This window comes from Ambystoma mexicanum, chromosome 4q (genome assembly GCF_040938575.1).
Source record: "Ambystoma mexicanum isolate Mex_15411 chromosome 4q, UKY_AmexF1_1, whole genome shotgun sequence".
NCBI classification, from domain to species: domain Eukaryota; kingdom Metazoa; phylum Chordata; class Amphibia; order Caudata; family Ambystomatidae; genus Ambystoma; species Ambystoma mexicanum.
The window spans coordinates 679918714-679946657 of record NC_090928.1 but is presented as its reverse complement, the minus strand read 5'-3'; the positions used below and the strand labels follow the sequence as shown (position 1 = coordinate 679946657).

At 45.5% G+C, this 27944-nt stretch overlaps 1 protein-coding gene across 2 annotated transcripts in view; it reads right to left on the bottom strand.

The window, feature by feature from the left end:
* Positions 1 to 27944, bottom strand: part of GZF1 (GDNF inducible zinc finger protein 1) — a 186050-nt gene that overhangs the window by 44222 nt on the left and 113884 nt on the right. For both annotated transcript variants that reach the window (XM_069608265.1, XM_069608264.1), the window contains exon 5: positions 19626 to 19783. In XM_069608265.1, coding sequence (XP_069464366.1) covers positions 19626 to 19783 — 158 coding nt within the window. The remainder of the gene's footprint in view (positions 1 to 19625; positions 19784 to 27944) is intronic.

Genomic DNA, 27944 nt, shown 5'->3' with positions numbered 1-27944 from the left:
GGGGATTGCATAGTCACTCCTTATCACAATTCTCATGTAACTTTTTGTTACACTAACTAATTTGAATGGCTGGTTGCAGTGGTTACTTTTTATTACTTTTTGTGCAGGGTACTTGCAGGCTGATTTCTCAGCTGCAGTACAGCACCCATGGGTGACCATTTTTGTCCAAATGTCCCGGTCTTCTTTTTTCGCCATTTCTTGTTTGTTTATTCCTTCAGGGCTTTTACTAGGTTTGAGTCCTTTGTGTGTTTTGCATTTGGCAGGCATCAGCCCTGAAGCCCGCCCAGGCTCCAGTGTGTCTGGGAAGGCAGGAAGTAAGGGAGGAGCCCAAAACTTCAGTGACCTTTTTGTAGGCATGCCTGGCCGAAACCCGTTCCAACTGGGCGGATGGCTGTGGGACGACCCTCCCCTGTGTGATTGACAGCTGTAGGGCTGTGAATGAAGGATTTTGCATAAAAGGCGAGACTTTTGGGACTACAGGCCTAGTCGACCACTGGAACATCATATCCGAAGAAGATGAGAAGAGACGCCAGCAGCACCTTGAAGGACCGCAGAAGCACCAGTGAAGCCTTGCAGCTGTGCTGACCCAGTTTTCGTTTTGAAAGGGAAGATCCGTGCAGGATGACTTCTTCCCTTGGGCTGGTGGGACCGACTAGCCTCGAGACCTGCTTAATTTTGGCTCATCCTCTCACTTGCTGCGACTTTCCTAGGCTGCAGAATCCCAATGCCTGGAGACCCCTGACCATTATCGAGTGCATCGTCTTCCCGAGATCGCACCTGGCCAAAACCTTGTGGGCACCTTCAAGGACCTCCAGAAGCAGGAAATCTTCGTCCAGAGTCCCCTCACCAGAGTCCAGGACAGAGGGACCGAGGAAAGTACAACCAAAGCTATTCGTTTCTCTTTGGCGGTGAGAAAACCCCCCCAAAAAAACACAAAGAGCTGCTGAATCGTGTGGAATCCATGGCTGCCGAATCCCTCTTTAGAGTGCTGCCGCAGAAGCCCACGAGACGCCCTCCCTTTAGTTACCATGACCAAGGATCAGGAACAAAGGTCTGCATCACTGCATCAGAAAGGCATCCAGCTGGAACCTCTTCAATTCCTAGGTACTGTGGGGCTTGGGCGTATAACCACCTTTTGCCATTTGTAGTGTTTTCTGGCTTGGAAAGTACTATTTTAACCCCTTTGGAGTTGACATCAACTCACCTGTGCAGGCCTTCCAGCTTGTGGCTCCATCAAATGGGCTCCATTTGAGCTCCTCTGATATTTTAAATAACTCCCGACTGTTTGATAACCTTTTTCTAAGAGAAGCTGCATCAGAACCTTTGGCTGTCCTGGTTTCCTAAAGGCTCCTCTTCTGAACCCAATTGGCTTTGGCAGTGCTTGTTCCCTTACAGGTTTTAATTGTTGACACTATTATTGCTGGGATAAAAGACTGCCTACATCCCTATGGGAGAAACTCACTATTGAACCAGTTGAAAGTGTGTACTACTTTAACTCTAAACATTTTCCCTCCTCAACCCAATTTCATAATGGTGAACAAAAATAAATGCCAATACTGACCTTGATTAATGTCACTCCATGTGCTGGAACATGTTTAGCATAAAGAAGAATTACTCACCTAGATTATTGGTTCTTGTTTAAATTATTTCAATCTTCCATTGAATGTTACTATTAGTTACTGCTTATTTTAAAGAATGCTCAATTTACCTTGTGTATATAAATAAATAAGTTAATATAACTTTAAGTGTGTAAGTGTTTACTTGGTGCCTTGTGTTTACTGATTTCATTGTCATTTCTCTACAGCTCACATAACTACTCCTAAAATAAGCCTGGCTGCTCAGTCACTCTACCAAATTGTGTAGTGTAGGTCTATATTAAGAGTTGGGTCTGCCTATTACCAAGAGATAAGTCTTCTGAAGTCCCACACCAGTTGGACTTTACAAAATCTTACCCAACATCTCTATGTGGATGATGTCCAGTGGTATCAGTAAAACCATGGGATGCATGCCCCATAAATGTTTGAGGTGCTACATCATTTAGAGACCCTTACAGGTTTCCGGGTGAACGAGGAGAAATTGATGGTGTTCCCGTAGGGCTTGCTGAGATGGCGCAGGACCTTCCAGAGGCGGGATTTCGCTGGGAGGTGAAATCCTTCGACCACCTGGGTATTTAAGCCCATCAGTCGGTGGCGGATACATTTCAGTATAACGTGGGGAGGGCGCTCATGGGTAGAATAAGGGGTACAATTCTGGAATTGATTGCCGCTGTCCCTAACAGGCGAGATTGCACTTTGCAAGTTGTTAATTTTCCCCAGGCTGCACTACTTTTTTGAAAACATCTTGCATATGGTGTGACCATCCTTCTTCAAATAGTTAGATAGTAGAATAGCAGACATACTGTGGGGCGAGAGTATCGCCGGCCATGCTGCACAGGGGACAACACGTAGGGGGGGTTGGGTCTCCCAGATTATGAACTATACTTCCTGGTGTCTCAACTGCAACATGCTACTAAATGGGACATTGGGGATGGGGGCAGGCAGATGATGGGGAAGCCCAGAAAGAAACCATGTGGGGTTCGAGATGTTATGGAGGGCGCCAGCAGTTCGGGGTGGGATACAGCCCCGATATACCCCTGAGGGTTGCTGCACAAGTGACTGAGATTACAAGACACATTCGGGACTCTAAATGCGCTGTGGGGGGGAGGGGCAGACATTGGGAGACCTTTTTGAAGGGGGGACCCTGTCGCCTTTCCGCACATGGCCGAAGCAAGTACCCATGGGGCAGTTTTTGAATTATGCCAGACTAACCAGCAGCCTGGTGGCCAAGTGGGATGAGACACCGGCAGAGCCCCCAACCGCTGCCATTCTCCAGGCGAGCCCAACCACTGGGAACAAGGGGCATGCCGTGTCCAGACTGTACTCTGATTTGCAAGATAGCAGAACCCTAACCTCAGCTTTAGGTGAAGGATAAGTGGGAGGCCATGGAAGCGATACTTGAGGAGTCAGACTGGTGCAAAATTTGTAGGAGTCTGGGTAAAGCCTCCAGGAACGCTACTTTCAAGTTGATTCAATTCAACATCTTGCACCGGGTCTACGTGACGCCCCAAATATTACACATGATGGACCCAGACCATTCGCACCACTGCCCTAGATGTATGCAACCTGCGGCAGGCTTCAGGCACATGGTGTAGGAGTGTTCAGCGATTGCAGAATATTAGCAAGGGGTAATGCTAAGGGTTAAAGCACTGCTGGGGACCCAGTTTGATTGCTCCCCCAAGGTATGTCTGTTGGAGTGGTCCCCTGGGTCGGAGGGGAGCAAAGGGATTCAAAGGAAGAGAACGTCAGCCTTTTTGTTACTGCTAGCAAAGCGCAGTTTGGCAATTCCGTGGAACTGCCACAGGGATTGTGCAGGAAGGAGGGGTCTGAGGACAAAGGCCTGGCTTGGAACATTCTTCTACACGATCTGCAGACCCCCCCACTCGCTCCCCCGATGACCTTCCTCCTGCAGGGGGAGGACATGCCAAGTACAGCTGGTCTCTGGCCCCATCCAAAAGGAGAGTTTATCCTTCCTCGTTCCCTCTCCCACTTGTGGCAATGCAAGTGCTTGATGGTCCCCACCCCCAATAGAACAGCAGAGACCCAACCGACACGATGGACAGCGTGAGAGCAGTAAAGCAGAAATCACGAGATGCCGGACTGGTGGAGGTGCAGGGTGTGGTATCCCGGCTGGAGCCGCCGACAAGGAGGAGGATTGCCGACGAACAAAGCAGTGTCAACGGGACCATTTTGTGGAGAAGGAGTTCTGGGGGTGACAGAGGAAGAGGTATTCCCCTCCTCTGAGAGTCAGTGGGTTTCTGCAGGCGACTGGCGCTTAACAGTGGAATAAGAGCATCGCGCTCACAGGAGGAGGGAGCACTGTGCAGGGAAAAAAGCCCCTTGGTGATCGAAAGGTGGAACCCTTAGTATTAGAAAGGTGTGCAGTGACGGCGGTCCTCCGGGGATTATTATATTAACAGACTCCTCAGCACTGGCGATAGTCGCTAAGCAGAAGTGGGCAGAGCCTAATCCCACTCCTCTATGGACAATATAGCTCAGAAAAAATAGCACCAGCAAGCCTCACAATCAATGGCTGTGCGTTGAATGGTGACTGTGAGGAGGAGTGGGGGGGGAGGAAATCAGGTGAACTAAAGACTACAAAGTGCGGGCTGTGGAGGCCCTGGTGATTTAACGATTTAACAGACAGCCACGTGATCCCTAGCAGCCTTCAAAGCTTCCAATCAAAGGGCAAGACCCTCAATAGCCTGTGTGCTTCAGGAGGGCTGGGGCTGCATTTTTGGAAGGCAGGATCCTTGGTGATAAGGAGACATAACATACTGAAAAACTCTGGGCTGAATGACACTACAGTGGCACATGCGGTCCCTTCTGGAGTGAAAGATAAAGGACTGAAGGCTATAGGTAATTGTCTCAGTGTGGATTGGATCTTGGCTGATGCAGCTAGTGGGCACTGACAACGGGTGTGGAAGCAGACACCACTGAATGCAACAGGGCAGAGCGAAGTGGGTAACCCCTGAGATTCAATCAACTAACGGAGTGTGGGCCGTTAAGAGGTGAGCGCCTAAAGAAGCACATGTTGAGCGCTAAACGGAGATGACGTACTAAAGGCACCCCGGCACCACCCCATCCCCCAAGGTGAATACTCGAGGGGCAGGAGGGACAATCAATAAGTGCAGGCAATCAGTGGTGAAAGTCACGCCCAGTGGGACTGGATCTCCAATACAACGGTGTTAGGACAGTTTTTCTGAAGTCCAACTAAGGGCTTAGTAAAACCATTCAACTGAGGCAGTAAAAGACTCCGCTCTTCGTAAAAGGCTGTACCACCTGAGTACATGGTAGCACAGACAGAACAGCCAGGATTATCTTAGGAGGGAGAGAGGGCTGTAGAATCAGTACAAATGAAATTGCAGTACAAATGGTCCAAAGAAACACTGAAATACTACGTATGAAAAAATAAAGGATTTATTTAAATGCAGGTAGGCCCAGATAAATAAGCACTAACACATTATATGAAATCACAATTATAAAAACACAACACTATACTTGAAGGCACACAGACCCAAGTATAGACCTTATTTGAAATACCCAACAGTAGTTCTAGGAAAGTCAAAACCTTTTCATACACATTCAGTTTAGGTCACACCTATTCTTGGGGAGTAAAAACCAATGGTTACTTTCACAATTACATTCAGTAATGCAAGGGCAGTAGACCCTTCCAGTTGTACAGTGACTCGCAGTTCAAATCACTTAATCAGTCAACTGGACAGTATACTTTTGGTGAATAGTGGAACACTTAGTATAGGTGCAGTAAAAACATATAACTACATTTGTGATGACAACCAGTTATACTAGGCGAGTGAAACCCAAGGATGTAATATTCAATTACAGGTGCTTTTGAAATCAGTAAACCACAGATAAGAGATAAGTAGTAACTCTTGTAACTTATTTTTGGATGGCACACAGCTAACACAAGGTAAGTAAAACCCACATACTTGTTTAACCTCACAATGAAAGGGAAAGTAAACTTTACTGAATGACTCAGTTATTCTAGGTAGGCAACAACCTAATACAGACTTATTCTGGACAGGCTAACAGCCAGTCAGGGGAAGCAAGACCCAGATGGGGGACACTCATACAATTATCCTCAAAGGACTAATCTGGTGATAACAACAGTTGGAGGACACTCATACAATTACCCTACAGGAATTAAACAAACAATTTACTTTTGCCAAGAGGCACAACCTAATCACAGGAGAGTAAAATACCTTTACATCTACTTTCTATTAGACTGGCAAAACAGTTGCTAAGGTAGAAAAAATGTTAACCATACTTTTAAGAATAGTGCATCACACATCCAAGGTGAGTAAGAACTTTTGTAACTGTTCACTCTTATTACAGTTACCAACCAACTCTTTACAAGTAAGTTACTTTTAAACACTTATTTTCTTTTCTAGGCAAAAGTCCCAATCCCTTAAAAGTCTTTCCCTTATTCTTGGAGCAGGAGTGTTGTCAGTGGCAGAAGGGGTGTCACTAGGACTAGTGACCAACAGGCTGTGTCAGGATAGTTTCTTTAGTAGCAAAAGTCAGAGTTCCTCAGGAAAACTGGGCAAACAGGTAAGTACTTTACTTCTGAGTTAGAAGAGGGTCCAGGGGCTTCACAGAAGACACCCCAGCAGGATTCTATCAGCAGGACAGGGTGCACTGGAAGAGAGGCCTCCCCATCACAGAAAACAACACATAGCTAAACAGAAATCCTAACAGGTTTAAGGCAAATACATACCAAAGCCAACACAGTACCTCAGCATTGAAGAAGATTTTGCAGCAGAAAGACTTCAGGATCTGCAGCCAAATACCTGATCAGTGGATTGTTTGTCGTGGTGACTGAAAACAAGACCTCAGAAGGAACTTTGCAGCAGGGATCGTTGAAGAAGACTCTAGGCAAGGTTTCCCTCGCGGCTGGATGCGGTTCTGCGGATTTGGCACCTTTTCAAGGAGCACAGAAGACAGAAAATCGCGGTTGAATTCTCATTGTTACAAAGGTCCAGCACTCTGTTGAGGGGACTTTTTGGACTTGTTTCGTATCTCTGGAGATCCACCAGGATGCCCACGAAGTTTCAGCGAGATTCGTATTTCGGAAAACCGTGCACCGCACAATGGCTTGAGGTCCCAGGGTATTGCAACAAAGCAAGGTCGCAGTAATGCGTAGGATGGTTCAAAATGCAGGTCTTCTCGAGTATAGTGGGTCTCACCAGGCTCTGTGTCGGGGGTCGTCGTTTTCGGAGTCCCGAGGTCGATTGGAAGGAAGGGCTACAGCAGGCTCCAGTTACACAGCAGGCTCTCCGGTCGCTGGAAGTTGTTTCAGACGCTTTTCCTTCATCATCCTCTTCGGCTTTGGTTCCAGTGGTCGACTTTTCTTCAGCTTCCAGGTTCGCAGTATTTATCAGGAACTACAGCACAACCTCTGCATCCTCTCCCCGCATTTAACAAGAAGGGGCGGTCTGGTTGTCCAATCAGGAAAGCCAGCCCCCCACTGGGATTTGTACCCATTCAGGCAAGGCGTAAGACAAAGGGCTGTGGAGTTTTGGACTCCTCCCTCACTTCCTGCCCTCACAGACAGACTGGAGCCTGGGCGGGGAGTCCAGGGGACTCCCGCCAAAGATAAAAATCACACAAAGGAATTTCCCACCCTGGATGTCAGGGGAAGGAACAAGAAATGACAAGAAACACTAAAATGGCGAAAAAAGAAGACAGGAGCCATTCTGGTAATATGATCACCCTTAGGTGCCTGTACTGCAGCTGTGAACACAGCCCCCGGTAAAGGTGCACCAAATTAATACAAGGTATCACTGCCACCAGCCATTGAAGGTAGGCTTGTCCCTGTAACAGAATTGTTACAGTTTTAGTGTGAAAGGGGATACATTGCATCTCCCCAGCACTCCACATAAGTTGTAGTGTGCTGGCTTCACAGAATAAAATGTAAAAGGGATCCAAAGATCCTTTCTACTCTTGGAAACTTTAGGTCTCTCAAGGTTAGCAAAAGAAAGTTAAAAGGGGAGCCCCTAGGGCAACCCAGCAACAACAGGCACTTCTTGCCAATAAATTGTTAAAGAGGATAACTTTAAAAAGACACTATGGAGAGTCAAATAAATGACACCCATAAAAAGAGTTAAAGATTATTTGAGTGTGGAAAAAGGTTCCTACTCACTGAGGTATTAAGGAAAAATATCCCACTAGTAAAGCAAAAAGTTCTGGGATTGACTCAGGTCAGGAAGATTTACCAGTTATGTGAAAATCTTACCTACCATATGGTCACCAGACGCAGTGACTACAGAACACAGAGGCACAATGGCAATTACTAAAGAGGAACTCATGTAAAGTTTATCCGATCACCAACAGCGCTTAAAGGAAACGCTCCAGGAGTCTGTTTAAGAACAGATTAAGATCTGTCATGAAAACTGCGGTCCAAGAAATAAAAGGGGACATTTCAAAATTAGGAGAATGCATGATTGCTGAACGAGCTTTACAAGATTTGGCAGAAGACTCATGGAAAGATGACAAAACAATATAACAACTAGCACGGATTACGCACAATTTGGAAATTCGGTGGGAAGATCTCGAGAACAGGTCAAGGCGAGCAAACATTTGCATCAAGAACGTCCCAGAGGAGATTGCAGACAGAGATCTTAAGCGCTCAATACAAACCCTGTGGATTTGCTTTTGGAAAGTCCTTCGGACGATGTTCTTCTAGACAGAATCCATGGGGCGGACTCTCCTAGGAAAGAAGAGGGGGCTCGACCCCGGGACGTGCTGGGCACATTCACATCATATGGGCAGAAAGAAGGAGTTCTGAGGGCTGCACAAACAGGTTTGTCCTGAACTATTAATGGCTCAGAAGTACAGCTCTATCAAGATCTGTCATTTTCTACCCTATTCAACAGGAGACAGATGAACCCGATCACTAGCATTCTCAACCAGGAGAAGGTACGGTACAGGGTGAACCTTTCTGTTTGGCTTGCAATTTTCTTGGAAGGGTACACAATTCCGAGTAACAACATATGGGCAGAAAGAAGGAGTTTTGAGGGCTGCACAAACAGGTTTGTCCTGAACTATTAATGGCTCAGAAGTACAGCTCTATCAAGATCTGTCATTTTCTACCCTATTCAAAAGGAGACAGATGAACCCGATCACTAGCATTCTCAACCAGGAGAAGGTACGGTACAGGGGGAACCTTTCTGTTTGGCTTGCAATTTTCTTGGAAGGGTACACAATTCCGAGTAACAACGTGTGAAGAAGGCCTGGATGTGGTAGCATCGGAAAGTGGAGATCGGACAGGGGCATTGGATGCGCAAGGAGAGTCCACCCAGCAGAGGCAACAATGGGAGTGGTCCATGGCAAAGCAAGACAACAGGAAAGCATGTGCTCTGAAAGGCTGGAATAGTCGAAGGACATGCCACATTCTGAGCGGTGAAGGCGGGGGGACCAGATAAACCAGGTACACTGGAGAGCATTGGTGGAAAATTTGAAAGTAAATAGGGGAGGAAGAACAAAGTTGGAGATGGAAGACCGAGAGGTGATCGGGGTTGAAGCGGGGGACCGGATTGGGATCTCTTGGAGAGGGTTGGTATATCTCTCTCTGCAGCTCGTTATTCCCAGGTAGTTTACCGGTTCATGGACGGGTACTCCCGTAGTTGTCACTAGGACCCATGTACCATCCTCGGTTAAAGTTTGGGGGTGGAGGGGGCGATTGGGGAAGGGGACTCATGGGGCGGGTGCAATGAGGGCCAGGGGGATGAGGGCGGGTGTTGGGAGTGGGATCAGCAGGATAAATGTGAAGATACGACAGGTGGAGGCGGGCAGGAAAAGAAGAGATTTACAATTTACAATATGCGTAATATGTGCATTCTATTTTAAGGAAGCCAAGGTCCACGTCAATCCTGGGGGACCCAGATGGGGATTAGAGGTAAAGGCCCAGTGGAAGGGAATGAGATTAGTTGGACTAGGTAGTCGCCATGTGCTTTAAAGTACTCATATACAATATTTGAGGGCTAAACGCGCCAGCAAAGCGATGCAAGCTGGGATCATTCCCGAGGCGCAAAAAACTGGATTTGCGCTTCAAGAAACCCCCATATGAAGAAAAGATAAATTGCGTATTAGGTTACAAGGCTACCCACAGATCTCTCTGGCTAATATGAATGAGAAAAAAAGCGGGGTTCCCGAGAGCGTTCAGAAATAACCCTGATTTGGGGATTCTGAACTTGGTATGTGATAAACAGGGGAGATACCCATTTGTGAAATTCTGCATTCAGAGTGAAGTATTCACGGCTGAGACAGTGTACGCACCTAACTCGGGACAGGAAAGCATTCTGAAGGCAACATTGGCGGTACTTGAAAATATAGCTGAAAGTCAAGTAATACCGACAGGGGATTTTAATATAATATGGGATGCAGACATTGAAACTAGCCAAGTGGGTTTGACGCTATGCGGCACACCATCACAACAGCTTAAAGACAAATTTACACAATTGGGGTTAGTTGATGTGTGGCGAGCCAACAGTTGAAAGGAAACAGGATTCACGTTTCTTTCGCATGTTCATAAAACCCAGTCGCGAATAGATTGTATTTGGGTATCTGCCAGAATGGCGGGATGAATTCAGGATGTTTATCTGGGATCGACTGCACTATCGGACCATGCACCCTTAGGGGCGATATTGACCATGACAAACAGTATTAGGTGGTTGTGGAATTGGGTATTTCCAGAATGGAGCCTTGCAGATACAGTTTTCTCAGGGGAGAGAATTAAGGCCTATTTTTGGGAAAATGCAATGGCAAATACCTCCCCAGGGATTTGGTTGGATGCCTTCAAAGCGGTAAGCAGGAAGGGAACTGATAGCACACAAAGCCCTGAGGGGAAAAGATGAGTCCGTGACTTGAGGAAGACTTAGAGACTCAATTTAAGAATATACTTCCAAAAATGGGTAACTACCATGCGAGGCAAACAATGAAAACATATAGAGCGATTAGAGGACAGCTAGAATTATTAAGGGAAAAAAAGGCGGAAAGGACCCTACTTAAACAACATTTTTATGTGGAAGGAAATAGAGCGGGAAGGTTATTAGCTCGACAGTTAAGACAGAGGACATCCACCCAAACGATTCTAAAAATTAGGGAAGAGGAGGAAGTGACAGATCCAGAGGGAATTATAAGGGGCTTTGAAAGTTCTATGGCACGTTATATTCTTCCGTTAGGCTGCAGGATGGCCCGTTGAATACATATTTAGCAGAAGTATCTCTTCCATAGCTACCGAGTTTAGATATGGAAGAGCTGGAGGAGGACATTACAGAGGAGGAAGTTGTCACAGCCATAAGAAAACGTCCACCAAAAAAGACCCTGGCACCTGATGGCTTCACAGCTGTGTTTTATAAGAAATATTGGCGAACTCAAGCCCCCCCACTTAGCATGCTTATGTAACTCTTTTGAAAAAACTGCACGTTACAGCATCAATGGATGAGGCTAAATTAGTGGTATTTCTAAAACTGGGCAAAGACCCGGCACAGTGTGGGTCATATCGCCCAATAGCGGTAGTGGTCATCAACATTAACGCCAAAATATGCATCAAGATACTAGCCTCACGAATGGAGGACAGACTCCATACGCTAATTAGACCCGATCAATTGGGCTTCATAAATCATCATCAAACCTTTGATACCCTCCTTAAATTATGTCACCTAATTGAGAAAGTGGAACGGCGTGGGATCCCAGTAGCACTTCTTGCATTAGACGCTTAAAAAGGCGTTTGATCGGGTAGAGTGGCCTTTTCTTTTCCAAACAATGAAGACCATGGGGGTTGGAGAGAGCTTCCTTCACAAGTTATGGACAGCTGTCGGGTCCGATCTGTTTGGAGAGGGGAACCAAACTGGGATGCCCGCTGTCCTCCTTGCTTTACGCAATCTATTTGGAACCTTTCCTGCAGCGTATATGGGAAGCACCGGGTGTGAAAGGAGTCAATTTTGGGGGAGAGGGAGGTGGGAGCACAAAATAATGGCATTCGCCGATGACATGTTGCTGGCTAGATCGGAACTCGCAGAATCGTTGAAGGGGATTGGCATTATTTGGGGAAGTTTCGGGATTAAAGGTTAATCCACATAAATCCAAAATACTCAGCCTTACACTATCAAAGGATACGATAGAAGAAATACGGGGATCCACCCGATTTCTGTGGGCAGAAGAAATAATTAAATTTTTAGGGGTCTACATTACGAAATCTGTGGAAGCGCTGTATGAGGCGAATTATCCGCAGTTACTCAAAGCTTTGAGAGGGGACCTGCAATGGTGGAACCCTCTCTATATATATCTGGCTGGGGTGTATGGCTTCGATAAAAATGGTGACTCTGCGCTTTCTCTTTTATTTTCAGGCTCTGCCGGTCTCTACCCCCAGGGTTTTTTTTAAGTCACTTAACTGCATCCTATCTTCCTTTATATGGCATAATAAAAGACTGCGGGTGGCCTGATAAACCTGAAGGTGTCTCCCAATCTAGTCCCTGGGGATCTGTCATCCAGGTGGCCAGGGCACAACAATCGCTATTGGGTTCAGTTCCTGGGGATGGACCAGTGCGGGAGATCACCTGAATGGGGTTGGGGGTCTTCGGGGAGTGGAGCGGGAACACGGACGGGTGGGACGCGGTATTCCCCTTCTGTTTAGCCCTCTTCCCTATCCTACTGCATAGGACACTCAACCTCTCTATACCCCCCTTTTCCGACACAAACACTTCACACACCACAAAAGACGATGGACAAACACCAGAGCTGTCTACCTGGCTTGTCCCAACACAAGGGTCAGCCAAAGTCAGGCAATTGACCAGAATCACGCACACCTGACAGCCCTTTCTCTTCCTCACAGGGATGAAAGGTGGAGCACCAGAGAGCAACACGAGCAAGGCAGATCGCACGGCGAGATAGCTAACTCAGCACGGCAGTTCAAGAGGAGCAGAAAAACTGAGCAAATCGAGAAGGTTACCAAGAAGAGAAGTGACCATGCCCTTATCGACAGAGGACCGTGAAATCTCCAGAGAAGGAATCGTAAGACCGTGAACAATAGCCAGTGTGTAGAACAGCAGATGTCAATAGTACACAGGTGCCACCTCCGATGATAGCCAGGAAGAGACATGTGGCCCAATGGTACCGACCTTCACTCCACAGACAAGAAAGCCAAGCAGTTCATCACAGCTGGTGAGTCGAGGGGAGAGCCGATAAAGACTGAACCAAAGTACCAAGCGGCTGATTAAAGAAAGCACAAAGAACTATTGATATGCAAGGGGAAAGCCAGCGTAGCAGAGTGAAGCAGCACGTGGGTATTCACTCACGAAAATCTAGGCGATTACCCTGCTGTTTAACTACAGTAAACAGAAGGGCTTGGGAGAAAGGCAAAAAAGGGGGGTCAAAGTGGTCATACAGGGGTCTCATAAAATCCTCTGTACAGTCGAAAGCCTTTGTCCGACAGAGAATTGTGAAACTAAGGGAAGCAATTCCTGCATGGTAAAGTTGCCAGGAGAAAACCCTACCGAGGGATGCCGATAAAAGGGGATGAAGTCCCGATTAACAGTGTGTTGACAAGTGTGAACCCAGCAGAGGGATGTCCACAGCGAACTGTTTGAAAAGACATTAACATCTGTGAGCGTTACAGATGAAGATTGTGTTGAAAGCCACAGTGAACCCGGCGGAGGGAGGCTAACAAACAAGGAAGTGTCTGAGTCTGAACGAGGGAGATCCAAGGGTGAAAAGGCATCACCCGACATGCAAGCTGAAAGGAACTTTTGTTGGTTATTTTGTTGAAGACATCAGGTCCTCCGAGGCAAGGGACGTTGTTGTAGAAAATACCCTTAACCACCGAAGGCCCTGATAAACTGAGAATAGAACCGATAGCTCATGCTGGGAAAGCTCGAGCATGTGCTGTACTCCAGAGTCCTACCTTGTCCCATGCTCAAAAAGTGGGGAAGGGAGACCCGACTAACGCATCCTGACATATTATTTGTGAACACTTCTTTCTTTCTTGTGAATTCCATCCCACACTATTTGTATTTAGCGTAGGGATTGGCAATAGGGTTTTTCTTAGTATATGCCCTTTTATTTGGCAAGGCGCCACTAAGACTGCCTGATTATTATTTGATGGTTGCAGCTTGCTCCCATCTTAGATTTAGGTTTAGATCATGCATTTTTCCATCCTGCATACACAGTTTAATAAACACCCTTGAACTGTGATCACTTGTGTCTATTCTTTTTTTTAATTTGAATTTTATTTTTAATGCCCATGGATTTTTATTGACAAAGATATTTCGGGGGATGCACCCGCTCATCATTTATGAGTGACTATCTATTCTTGATACCATGCCTTCCTTACAGTGGCCTTGCGGACCTTAATGGCCCCAAGGAATAGGAGGTATGGCCTTCCCCGATTTTAGAAACTACTATTGGTGTACTGAAACAATGGCTCTCAGGAGATGATAGTAAGCACTGGGTTGATATGGATAGAGCAGTGGTGGGTGGTCCACTAGATGAGGTGTTATGGTTGCCTAGGGCAAACGGTTCTCCATGTATGAAGGCATCGCAAATAATCGCAATTGTGGGCGAAGTGTGGGATGAAGTGCTGAAGCAGAAGCACATATCAACTAATCTGCGGCCCTTTACGCCTATATTTGGAACCCCCAGTTTACTCCCAGGATGGAAGAGCGAGCTTTTGGGAAATAGAGGGAGGTGGGCTGTGTAAGGCTTAAAGATTTAATGCTAGGTCAAGAAAGTAAACATTTGAGTAATGTAAACAATTCTTTGCACTCACGGAAAGGGATCGGCTCAGCTACCACCAGCTTCGGTACTGGGTTATGCACCCTCTCATTACAATTCGAGCTGGCAGAAGGCTCACTGCGCTTGAGAAGTAGATCACGTTGCATATGGGGGACACGCATCTTAGCTCTACATCCTACACTTTGCTTTTTGAAGGGAGTCCCTGGGAAAAGTGGCCATGTATGTATACAGGAAGGTACATTGGATTGTAAAATAGCTAATGAGGAACGGGAGACACTTTTGCATACTATCACAAAACTAACACAATCTATCCAACTAAGAGAAATGTGGTATACATTTCTCACTCAATGGCACTATACACCGGAGAGACTCAGAGTGATGTTTAAGGGGTCACTTCCAGACTGTTGGTGTAAGTGCAAGTGGCAGGGGTCTGGCTCCACATCTGGCGGTCCAGTCCGGCTTTAAAATCAGTCTGGAGCCAGATCGGCAAGATACTACAGGAGGTGGTGGGGGCAAATACATCTATTGGGCGGGGGAATGTCTTCTGGGTCTTTGGATAAAAGATGCGGCTCCACGAGCTGGGGTACATAAAAAGGCATTTATGGTTTTGATTTTGAGCGCCCAACTGGTGGTCGCACGGCATTGGAAGAAAGAGGCGTCCCCCTATCACGACTAGCTACATCAACTTTGGCATGTCTTGGCCATGGAATGGGTACGTATAACTTGCAGGGGGAAGAACTAATGTTTCGGACAAATTGGGGTACACTGTTAGAATACTTGAAGGAAGACAATTGTATTAAACTGTGCCCACAAAACATTCTGGTTCTGGAAATTGCCTAAAGCCCCTCTAATTTACTGCTGATCGGGGACAGAGGGTGAGGGTGGGTGATTGTTATGTAAACTTGTGAAATTCATTTTTATTTAAAACGTTTTTTCTAGTTTTTTTTTAAATTTAAATTGAACTCTGACAGCCGTGGAAGATTTAAGCCAGCCACAGCTTAAACCAACATGCAGATCACAGGGCAATTCAAAGGTCCAGGAGGATGCAGCTAGCTTCGTTCACAGTTTCTTCGTCAGGTATTTCTCCCAGTGGTCGACTCTGCCTCCAGTCCCAAAACCGTCACCTTTTAAGCAGGTTTCTCCAATTCATGCACAGCCTACGCTGTCAATCACACAGCCAGCCAGCCAATCAGGACTGGTTGCATTCAAGCATTCATAGAGACAAAGGACAGGGGAGTTTCGGGACCCTCCCTCACATCCTGTCCTTCCAGACACACTAGAGCCATAGGCGGGCTTCAGGGTTGAAGCCCACCAAAGGCAAAAACAAAAAAAGGGTTCAAACCGGGCTCAAAACACAAAGTAAAACCTAAGAAAGACCTCACAAACGGAAAATGGCAAAAAAAGAAGACCAGGGACATTTTGACGCAATGATCACCGATGGGCACTGTACTGCAGCTGAGGGTTCAGCCTGTGGTAGGAAAGCACAATAGTAGGAAAACTAAACCACTGCTACCAGGGTAACATCAAAATGTTACATGAGAATGTAGGATAAGGCGCTACTAGGTAACCCCCCAGCACTACACATAAGATGTTGTGTGCTGGACCTACAAAGAGAAAAGGTAAGTAAAGTCAATTTAACTTTACTATTCTTGGGAACAGTAGTTCACCCAAGAGAATGTATTCAAACCTTATGAAAAATGTAAAGGATTTCTACTGAAGGTGCTGTGTGTCACCATACAAAAAAGTAGATAGATGCCTATGGAGTTTGTCATACTCCAAAACAGTGGAAACACATAATCCTAATCAGGTCAAAACACACGAGAGAGAGAGAGAGAGAGAGAAAAAGGTCTCACTCACTCACTCCAGGGTTAAAAAATCCAGCAAAAGAGATGGGGGTCTCTAACGTTTAAGGGAATTAGCACAGACATTAGAATTCTCCCTAACACCACTCACAACATATTCATAAGTCTTTAAGCATAGGAAAGGATAATGTTGGGTGACGGTAGGCAATGTGGGAGATCGCCTACATTTGCGCCATCTTTTTGGCTACCCTCTCGGTTTCCAACTTTGGAGGATTACATACTTAAGTTAGAAGACCATAGCAGGCTAGAGTTCACACAATTAAGACTGATCTACCCCTCAATAAGAAATCTGCAGAGTTTAACTAAGAAACAAGTAGCTAATTGAGGTAACTGCGATTTTGAAATCTGCAGTTATTACAGACAAAATAAAACATTTTCAAAAACGAACTAGACTGTTCAACTTGCAAAGCTTGAGAATAATCTTAGAAGAACATTCATACATACACAGAAGCAAATAAAAAAAAGTGCCTCAAAACATGGCGAACATAAACCACAATTGACCCTCTTCAATGGCTAATACCTGTGGGGTATTCTTAGATATTGCTGTTATCAATGGAACCACTGCCTTGCACTTAACAGGATTATCAGGTTCACTGTCTATGAGTAAATACCGAAGGGAAAAAAAAAAGAAGGAAAAAAAATAAAATCCTCATTCCCCCCCCCCCCCCCTCCACCAACAAGCCCCTTGGTATCCTCTTCTGGGGTGGCCAGAGAAGGGTCATCGTGGTTGGGTCCAGACTCGGAGAGTGGACCAAAGAGGGAGGAGTCCCAAGGTGAGACATGGCGTCGCCCTTTCCTTAACACTTCCCGACATTCTCTCTTCAACCAAACACCATTTTTAATCCTATACCGTTGCCACCTCACCAATTCCAACAGGTACCAACACAAAATAGAGGCATAGGAGAGCCAGAAAAAGGAGAGCACATATATCATCCCGTATTTTACAGCACCAAGATTGTTCCCATTCTCCTAGCAGCATATTTTATAATTTCCCTACCACCACTCGGAAACACAACTCCCATAATTCCTCTGCACTGTTTTTCCCCAAAACCACTGGGACTAAGAAGAGGCAAAGTGGAGCTATGAAGATTACCCATAGGAATCACTGTACCATGGATTCTTATGGGCAGTCTCCATCTTGTCCCGTTAACCAGACCAGGCAGAGTCAGGCAGGGCTGTGCAACCACTCACACCCGACTCATGTTAACCCTCCCAGCCAGTATAAAAGGTTCAGCACACAAGCACACTTGTAGAGAGCTGGGGATGCTAGATGGTAGATAAGGCCGGGAGGAAGAACAGCAGCTGGAGGAACAGACTCAGCCAGTGAGTACAGGGGATGCTGCAGTGTGGCAAGGTAGCTGTGACTCCACAAGCCAAACCAGGGGCAGCTGGGGTTACCTGGCAGTGCCCAAGCCAGAGCTCCTCCCTGGGTGAAATACTAAAGCCCAGGGGCAGGTGGTCAGAACCTGACCTCAAGAAACATTTCAGTAAGACACTCTGCTACTACCAAAACCACCAGCCAGAATGCTAATAAGGAGAGCTGGCGAAATGGGAGCGAAATAAGAGTGAGGCATTGTGGCACTTGAGAAACAATGAAAACTTGGAGCAAGGCGAGGTGCGAAAAGGAGCAGCTCAGCCAGGGCTGTGGGGAACCAGGCTACTGAGAACAGAAGGCCAAGGGGCTGTTCGACTGCAAGAGAGAGCAAGAGGAAGCCAAGTGATAGATTTGTTTCCATAGGGCCTTAGAGGTTCACCGTAAGAAGACGAAGAGCTGAAGAGAATATTCCTTTGATGTGCTTGAAAGTTGCTGTGACAACAGGAGTGTTGTGGAGGAACCGAAGGGCCGATGGTGGGGGCCGGACCTCGAAAAGACGAGCATGAACAGACGCTTAAGATGAACACGGTTAGCAAGTTCATGAATGTAGCGAGAGCCCGGTTTGTGAAAGGCACGTGTGATAACAGCAACAAGCAAGGTTACTCATCTGAAGTAAAAGCAAGAAGAGAAAGAGACGATTGTTCTGAAGTGATAAGTTAGCAGAGTGGTCATGCGAAATGTAGCGCAATGCAGAAAGTCTCTGAGAATCATGAAAAGTATCTCCCGGTGAAGAGAAGTGTTTATGAACTTTAAAGTGAACATGATGAAAGTAAATTAAAGAGGGAGGTTGCAAGGAAGGGAACCGTGATCCCGAAAAGCTTATTAATTGTTTCCAAACTTTAATTTGCTCATGAAAAAAGGAAAGTCAAGCAGAAGGTTGCCAGAAAGTGAAACTACAATACCCGAAAGACATTTCACAAGGCAGGCTCGAGCCCGGCAGAGGAAAAACTACAGTGCAACTGTGTTGGTCGAAGTGGTCATGCAGAGGTCTAGCAAAATCCTCTGCCGTTTCAAAAGTCTTTGACTGATGTGTTGAACACAACAGACTCGAGCCCGAAGAAGGGAAGTCCGATTGTCAAAGAGGGAGGAGACCCTGAAAACTGTAAGCCGTTGAAAGACCCGACACACGCTCCCAAGGCGTACCTTCAAGCCAAAGTGTGGCACCCTGAAAGAACTCTGTCACTCACCTATCCTTACCACAAATCCTGAGACCCTGTGCTTTGAACATGGGGAAGGGAGATTGTAGCCAGTTCATAAAAGCCATTCTGAAATTTAATTTTGAAACACCCTTTTCCTTTGCAAACATCCCTTTTCACATTTGTATATTGAGGCCGAGGGCAAGGTTAGGTTTCTTAAGTATAGGCCCCTTTTTGTTTTGACAAGACTGACTTGGACTGTTCTCTTTGAGCTGATGGTCGCGATTACTCGCATTTTAGCTATAGGGCCAGGCAGAAGTCTCCAAACCTTTCTGAAGATATTAATAAAGGTTTTTGAAATTTACATTACTTGTGTCTGTCTAACTGTTGATACCATGCCTTCCTCACAATACGCATTACTACATTTAATTTTAGAATGAGAAAACTAAATGCTGGCACAACAAATCTGGAAACACAACAGGCAATCTCTAACCAATAAAGTTATCCCTTCTGAAGCAGCCTTACTTTTAGGTATTAGAAAATGTATAGTATGATTACATATGTAATGCAGCAACGAAGGCTGTCTTGATATTAAATACAATTAAACAGTGTTCCTTTTACGGCCTTAACTTCACCATTGATTTGTTGCATTAGTGTTTATTTAACATACTCTTTCAAACCGATTTCAATGACAAACACCCTCTACAATAAGTCTTGCATTTTCTACTGTAGATCTAAAGCATGAAACAGATCATGTACTAAGCTATCCAACTGTATGATCTAGTTTAGATTTTAAATTGAAAAATGAAAATGTACAAAGAATTCCTGAGCCACAGGCATGTATTTAGATCCATGCATTTAAACAGGAAGCACTCAGGTTGGGAAGTGTGTAAAATGTCCTTACTGAAGTATGTCGTCTGAGTGTGGATTTATCTGTAAACGTTCTCCGACAGGCACTGCACATGAATGGCTTCTCTCCTGTATGTATGCGGTGATGACGTTGTAAGGCATTTTGTTGGGTGAATTGCTTTCCACATTGATCACAACAATAAGGACGCTCCCCTAAATAGGCAAAAGATATTAAAGAGTTCAGCAATGCCACTGTACATTTTCAATATTAAGCATGTCCTGAATTGGAAAAAGGTGAACTAATAAGGGCACACATTTAAAGTCACCAACATCAATCATTGTGAATAGAAGCTAACTAGGGACATTTCAGCATGTACTGTACATTAGTTCCAAATTCATATTTTGCGTTACTGGGCTCTGGACGCTAATAAGCATCTCCTCCGTTAGTTGGATAAATCAGTTTGTTGATTCATAACCACATTTGTTCACATAAAACTACTTGTTGGATTTTGATAGATCAGATTTTATAACCTTTTTAACACTCCAAAATATCATTTATGCAAATGTTTCATTATATGAAATTTTCATTACATTTTCATATTTTTGAAAAGTCTCGATCAATTATTTCATACAATGGATTACATATTTAAATCCTTACTTGCTTTTATGTCCCTTGCACAAAGAAACCCTGCCATGCATGCGCTATGACCCCATCTTACATGAACCTTGAAACCAGCATGTGTTTAGACCCTGCAGTCTTTTTCTAGGCTTACCATAGGCTAATCCATCATCAGCCCGAAAGTACATACGTGTAAAACAAAATGGCGGCCGCAACAAAGCCACACGTACAGCTGGGGTATCAAATTCCCTGAACAAGAAAGTAAAAAGGCAGTCTTGTAGCAATTAGCATTACTCTTAAATGTGGTAGGTTTGCGGGGCAACTATACCCCAAACGAACAGTGATAATAATAGCAAACTATTTTGCCCACCAGTGTTACAAGAATGTGTCAATCAATAATCATATGAAGAGAATCTAAAGAACACAATTGCTCTGAAGGAGGTGGGCGGCAGACAACTTTCTAAAATGATTGTCACGCGAGGCATACTTTACTTACCTTATAGATGGATTAATGAAGGCAACAATTAACAATATTTACAATGAAACAAGGAGGCTGTTGTATAGATGATAGGAGCACAACACAATAACTGGTAAGATGGATTCCAATGATGGCAGAAAAAGTAGTATTATAGAATAACAAATATGCAAACAGTAATGGAACATGCGGTTCCCTTTGCCCATTCGGTCTCTTTCTGTTTTTACAGGGATATTGAACTGAATTTAAACCCAAACAAAAACATTTGCTTGTGATTAAAATGGACATATGTCAGGTTGATGATGTTGAATTAGCCTATATTAAGCCTAACAAAAGACCAGAGGGTCGAAACAAGTATTGGCGTCCAGGCTCATGTAAGCCGGGGCCATAACGCATACAAGGCAGTGTGCTCTTTGTCCAAGAGACATGAAAGCAAGTATGGATTCAATATACAATCCACTGTATAAAATAATTGATTGTGACCAACTCTTTTTAGAAATATGAAAATGTAATGAAACATTTGAATGTCATGAAAAATTTGAGACAAATTATATTTTAGATGTTACAAAATTCATAAAATCTGATCAAAGCCAACAAGTCGTTTTATGTGAACTAATGGGGTTATGAATGAACAAAAAGGATTTATCCAAATAGGGGAGGATATGTTTAGTAGCGCGCAGAGCCCAGAACATACATGAATTTTCGCAAGATCAGTGTGCAAGGGCAGAGGTACACCTTAACTAGACTCAAGGTGCAGGCTAAACATACTAAACCAAAACAGAGTTTTTCTGGGGCCACCAGAGGAATTCTCTTTTCCCATTCTTTTAACTGATTAGCTGCCAATTAAGCATATTTACAGGGCCCACGAGCATCATAATTTCAAATCATCATTGATGAAATGGCCATTTTAGAAAATCAAAAATATATATTTCGAGGGGGAGGGGGGTAGAATAGGTCACAATTCGCGCTAGTGACCACTTAAATGTGCAAGACACGTAGAGACATACATTGTTCATTAGATGTGACTCAGGGACTAAATCGTCAGCTATACAAAAGAGTAATCCAAATACAAATGTAGCAAGCGGGAGCTAAACATCAGTTTCTGGGCATCAGGCAATTGTCAGTGTGAAGGAGCCACCTCGGAGGAATGAGAAGCTGGTATGTAGCATGTTAAAAATCCAACCTCTGCATGAGATGCAAACTATAACTTTTGTGTCCTTCATATGTGGTTCCTTATGCTCTAACTTACTTTAAGATGTGTCCCAATGCCCCATTATGCAAATTCCCAGTTAACTTACATGCTACCAACTGGCACGGGGAGACGAAAGTAGCTCTTATTAGTAATTTGACGGTGTCAAGGTAACCAGGCTTGTCTATGCTACAAGCAGGAACTACAACGTTTTGAGCCATTTCTATCGTTTAAGGAGACCCATCATTTTAATTTTCCAACATCATTCACAGTGCACACTTCATAAAGGGAGTTCTGAATTTAAAATGGACTACTAATAGCAATAAACAATTATCAGAAGAGACCAACAAAGCTAACCTCCCAGGACCAAAGAAAATTGATTGTAAGAATGCACCAAAATGAGTGCATGAGGGAATCAAGGGAGAACATAGAAAATTAATGGAGTTCAATCATGAAATGACAAGAAGACACCCCCCCCAAAACGATTGATCACTGATCACTCTTAATAATCTCTGAACAGCCCTTCACAATTTCTTAAGGATTTGCTCTTAGCCTAAAAGGTGTTTTGTCCTCATTAGAAGAACAGGTTACTAACCCTGGGTAACATTCGTTTGACTGGATGTTCCTCCCACGTATTCCTCATCTTTGATATTCAATATCCGGCTTCGGAATTTCTTTTTCGGCAGAGTGCGCTGTGCGTCGACTCGATGTCCCTCGCGAGCCCCCGTCTCGAGGACGATGTCATATGTAGGTATACATAGCATGCGCAGCGCCCGTTGGCTTCAGTTCTGTTTTTCTTTCAGTAGAACTACCCACATGAGTACAGGTTTGACCGCACTAATCTTTGAAGGAGCGAAAGCTGTATTGGCATGGGAAATTCTACTGTGGGGTAGGTTGGGAGGGCGATGAGGAATACATGGGAGGAACATCCAGTCGAAAGAACATTACCAGGGGTAAGTAACTTGTTCTTCGAATGGATTCTGTCCTCCCACGTATTCCTCATCTTTAATAGAATCCCAAAGCAATGTTTGTTTTGGTGGAGGGAGTAAGAATGTTATCAATGTTTTCCATGAACCGAATGGAGGACAGTTTTTCCAAAGCTTCCATCCTGACTCAGGGAAGAATAAAGGCAGTAATGCTTTGTGAACGTGTGTATTGTAGACCAGTAGCTGCCTCACACATGTTTGATCTCTTTGCAGACACCTAGAGGTAGCCATGCCCCTGCTGGAATGGGCCCTCAAGCCTTCTGGAGGATCTTTGCCCGCCAGCCTGTAGCATTCTGAAATTGCTAGAATGATTCATCTGGATAAGGTCTGCTTTGTCACAGCCTGACCAATTTGTGAATGGTATAGCCTATAAAAGGTTGATAATAAGTTTGGACAATATGGAAATGTAGAAGCTTAGAGCTCTACGTGGATCTAATCTGTGCAACCTCTCTTCCTCCTTGCCAGGATGAGGTGGAGGGTAGAAAGTTGGTAATATCATTTTGTGTCCTACATGAAAATCTGAAATGATCGCTCAACCCTTAGGACGACCCTGTCCTTGCTCAAAAATTAGAAGGGTGGTTTAGATGATAGTGCCTGCAATTCACTCACTCTATGGGCTGAAGTTAGTGCTACCACCAAAATGGTCTTGAACGTTAGTAACCCTAATGGACATGAATGTAGAGGTTCAAATGGTGCACACATAAGAAATTTCAACACCAGATTAAGGTCCCCACCTGGAAAGGAGAGGGGGGGTCAAGATCTCTTGAATGACATCCTGAGCTAGTTCCCACTCGTGGGAGACTGTGCTCTGCCTGCTCAGAGCGTGTGCCGCAGTGTTCTCCTCTCCGGCTAGGTGAACTGCTGATAGGGAGATTCCTTCTTGAATTGGCCAGTACTAGAGCTGCATTGCCTCTCTGCACAGTGGGAGTGACCCTACACCTCCCCTCTTGTTGAGGTAGTACATGGCCACTGTGTAACCCCGTACAGAGGGTAGAAAGGCCTTGAGCGCAAGTCGAATTGCCCTGAGCTCCAAAAGACTGATGTGTAGTTTGGACTCCGATGGAGACCAACGACCGCTGATTGTCAGATCGTTGGTGTGGGCTCCCCACCCCGTGAGTGAGGCTCCCGTCACTACTGTTATTTTTGGCCATGGTGCCAAAAAGGTTCTCCCTTCAGAATGTTGTCCTCGCAGGCCCACCACAGAAGATCCTGTGTGACCCTGCTTGGAACCTGAAGTAGGTCTGACATGTTGCCCAAGAATTGAAACCATTGTGTTCCGAGAGCCCCTTGAAGGGATCTCATCCTCAGGCGAGCCTCTGGTACCAGAAAAATGAATGATGCCATGAGGCCGAGCAACCTCGAAAAGTCGAAGGCCGGGAGACGCTGGCCACTCTGAAACTTGGAGACCATCTGCAGAATGTCTTGAGCCCTCACCACGGGTGGCGAGCGCTTTCTCAAGGATGTATCCAGAACAGCCCTGATGAACTGGAGATTTTGAGATGGTGTCATATGGGACTTTTTATAATTGAGGGAGAAGCCCAGTCTGCGGAAGGAGTGGCAGGTGACGTTGAGATGATCCAGGACTTGTTCGGGAGAACATGCCCTGATCAGTCAATCGTCCCGGTAGGGATAGACGTGAATCCCCCTCCGCCCCCTCTCCTGAGACTCGTTGCCACCACCGCCATCGGTTTGGTGAAAACCCTTGGGGCGGAGGTCAGCCCGAATGGCAGAATTTGAAAGTGGTAATGAGAACCGCCAACGGACAAAACTCAGGTACTTTCTGTACTTGAGATGGATTGGCACATGTAAATAATCATCCTGAAGCTCCAAGGACACCATCCAATCCTGGAGTTGGAGGGCCTGAAGGATCTGAGAAAGTGTGACCATCTTGAACTTGTCCTTCCCCAGGAACTTGTTCAAGTATCTCAAGTCCAAGATGGGTCTCAGTCCTTCGTCCTTCTTGGAGATGAGGAGATATAGAGAATACCATCCTTTGTTCCTCTCCGCTACAGGTACCGGCTCTATAGCACCTTTCTCTAGCAGGGTCAACATTTCCTACACAGGAACAGATCTGGAACCTTCAAAGAATTGCTGTCCGGTGGATGGTTCTGAGGTCCCTGAATGAATAGAAGGCAGTACGCTTGGGCTATGGTTTCTAATGCCCAAGCATCCAAAGTAATGTCTCGTCATTCTTTCACATGCCGAGACAGTCTGCCTCCCACTAGGGTGTCGTGACTGAAGACCTCAGAGTGGTGTTAAGATGGCTGAGGCAGTAGCTGTTGGTAAAGATGCCCCTGCTTGAGCGGATTTTGCACCTTTCTCTCGTCCACCACAAAGGAATCTTTCTTTGGCCTCTTTGACTAGCCATTCCTCTCGCTCTTCCAACTGAGGAGTAGTAGCGAAAAGATCTACCCCTCCAAGGTTTTCCACTGGGTTGAAAGGGCTGAGGCTGCCTAAAAGCAGCCCCTAAAGATTTGGCTGGCACCTCCGAGGTCTGCAGCTTCTCAATGATTTCGTCAGCCTTGCAGCCAAAAAGGTGAGACACGTCAAACGGCACGTTAAGGAGTCTAGATAGCACATCCGGTGCAAATCCAGACTACCTCAACTACGCAAATCTGCGAATTACGGTGCTTGCCGCCATGGCCCTTCTGATGCCGTCGCAGAATCCAGACCTGACTGAAGAGACTTGCACATGGCTTCTTTGCCATCTCCAACAATACCCAAGAAACTGTTCCTTTACTTCCCTTCGGGAATATGCTCAGCCGCCATAGAAATACAGTGCCATAGAGGAAATAAAAAGTTTGCTAAGGCACATGTGGAGTTGGCGCATGCTCCCCGCAGAAAATACTTTTCTTGCCCATGCATCTACCATTTTGTCATCCCTATCCGGTGGGATGGTTGGATAAGCTGCCTGCACCACCAGACTTTCTGGGGTGGGGTGTTTTGATAAGTAGTTGGGGTCACTACTGGATGGGTGGTATTTACTTGTCAGTTCTTGTTTACTGCTGGACTCGACTCCGGCATCTCCCAATTGGCAGACACTCTTTTTTGAAGTGCAATGTGGAATGACAAAATGGGATGCTTTTATGGACCCTTATCAAGGCTGTCTGTTCGATCATCCTGCTTGAAAGGGGGGTAGGCCTACTCCATCCCAACTAATCTACAACCTTAGACATCAACTGCCTATATGATGCATCTGCATGTTCATCAGATTCAGGTTTACCAAATTCTTACTCTGGTGAAGTGTTCACTCCACTGGCTGTTTGTAAGTTTTCATAAAGATCTTTTAGCCTTCACTCCCCTGATAAGTTATCAGGGACATTTGGTGTACCATACTGTAACCCAAAGGGCACATTGTTATCGGATGACTCATTGTCCTCATAAATCGAGGTTAGTGACTTAAAATAATCCTTTTTAGGGAAAGGAGTACAAATATTTTCTGGTAAGGGCGTCAAACTCTTCAAAAAAGTTTAAATCGACGCTCAAGGAGTAGTCCATATTAATGAGGTTATTTTCAGCACCGAAGGGTTCAATGGCATCGATGGTGTTGAAGGCGCCATTGGTGTTGAAGGCGCCATTGGTGTTGATTGGCGCAGCTGGCATTGATGGCGGAGCTGGTGTTGATGTCGACGACCTCAACTTTTTCTTTGACTTGCGGCTCAAAGGATCCTTCGATGATTCCTCGTCGCGTCGAGGCCACAATGGCTCTCGATGTGGATTTGGCCTTCCGACCGGGCTCGAGGGTGTGCAAGATTTGGCTCAAGCCCTTTCCTTACTGGTTTTAGAAGGCGCGGTAGGAGCATGGCTTGTCGAGGGTTTTTGTTTTTCAAAAAATGTTCAACATTTCTAACCTGAATGCTTCCCTTTCAGCAGGAGTGGAGGCCTTTGTGGGACAAGATATAGCTGTCTCTGGAGAGGAGTCAGATGAAGAAGTCAAAGTGGGCGACTTATGGTGCCTAGTCTTCGATTTCCTCAACGACAAGGAGTGGTGGGAGCCACTCCTCAACCTGGACCTTTTCACCTTCTTCCTCCGAGGAGAGTCGCCTCTCGCATCGTTCAAAGAATGTTTCTTCGAGGGGGTAGTCAGGGGATTTTTTGGGGTTTCAACCTCCCGGCAATTTTCCCTTTTGCTCTTTCAGTGCTTGTCCGGTCATTGACTGGCATTTTGAGCAGGCTGGGGTCTTATGCTCCACACCGAGACACCACAAACATACTCAATGCGGATCGGTCATCAACATCTTGGAACTGCAGTCCTGACATTTTTTAGACCCGGTCTTTGGGGTAGTCAGTGTCGAAGACGAAAACATTTTTGATTTTCATGAACAAAACTTCTGAAGCGTGCTGTAGTTCTCGAAGCGTAAGCTTACTCGGAAAAACAGAACTGAAGCCAACGAGCCCTGCACGTGCTATATATACCTTCGATGACATCATCCTCAAGACGGAGGCCCTCGATGGACATCGAGTCAACTGCATCGACGCACAGCACCCTCGATCGAAAAAGAATCCCAAAGCTGCTGAAGCTGGATATTGAATATCAAAAGGTGAGGAATACGTGGGAGGACACAATCCATTTGAAGTTGCTGTATTTTTCTTCCTTTTCTTTGTTTTTTCTACTTCCTAGTGAACCCATTGCTTACAGCTTAAAGTTATTTTTTCCTGTCCAAAACTGCCTTTTTCTGGGCCTAGTATGGGCCACGAGATTTCTATCATCTCTTGGTCTCCCATTGTATTTACCATCCAACCTGTAGTGTCCCATCTAGTCGTTATGTGCACTGCGACAATGGTCTTGTGATGTCTCTCTATACTTTTCGCCTTGATCCCTGCTGTCAAATTGACACGGCCCCCCCGATGTCGATATGTACTAGCCCCCTGGTTCCCTGTACCATTCCCAGGCATGGACTCCTATCCGTGCCTTAGCAGCACGGTCCGGGGTTCCCCAGAACATGTACTGTAGCTAGCCTTCACATTTGTGCTGCGCTTGGCCTGCATGAGTGTCTTTGCGTTCTCCCTCATTCCCCCTTGTCACTAGCGCTCCCGAAGCGCACTGCGCATATGCGCCTTTGTGGATGAACTATCATATCACACGATATCATATCACTACGCGT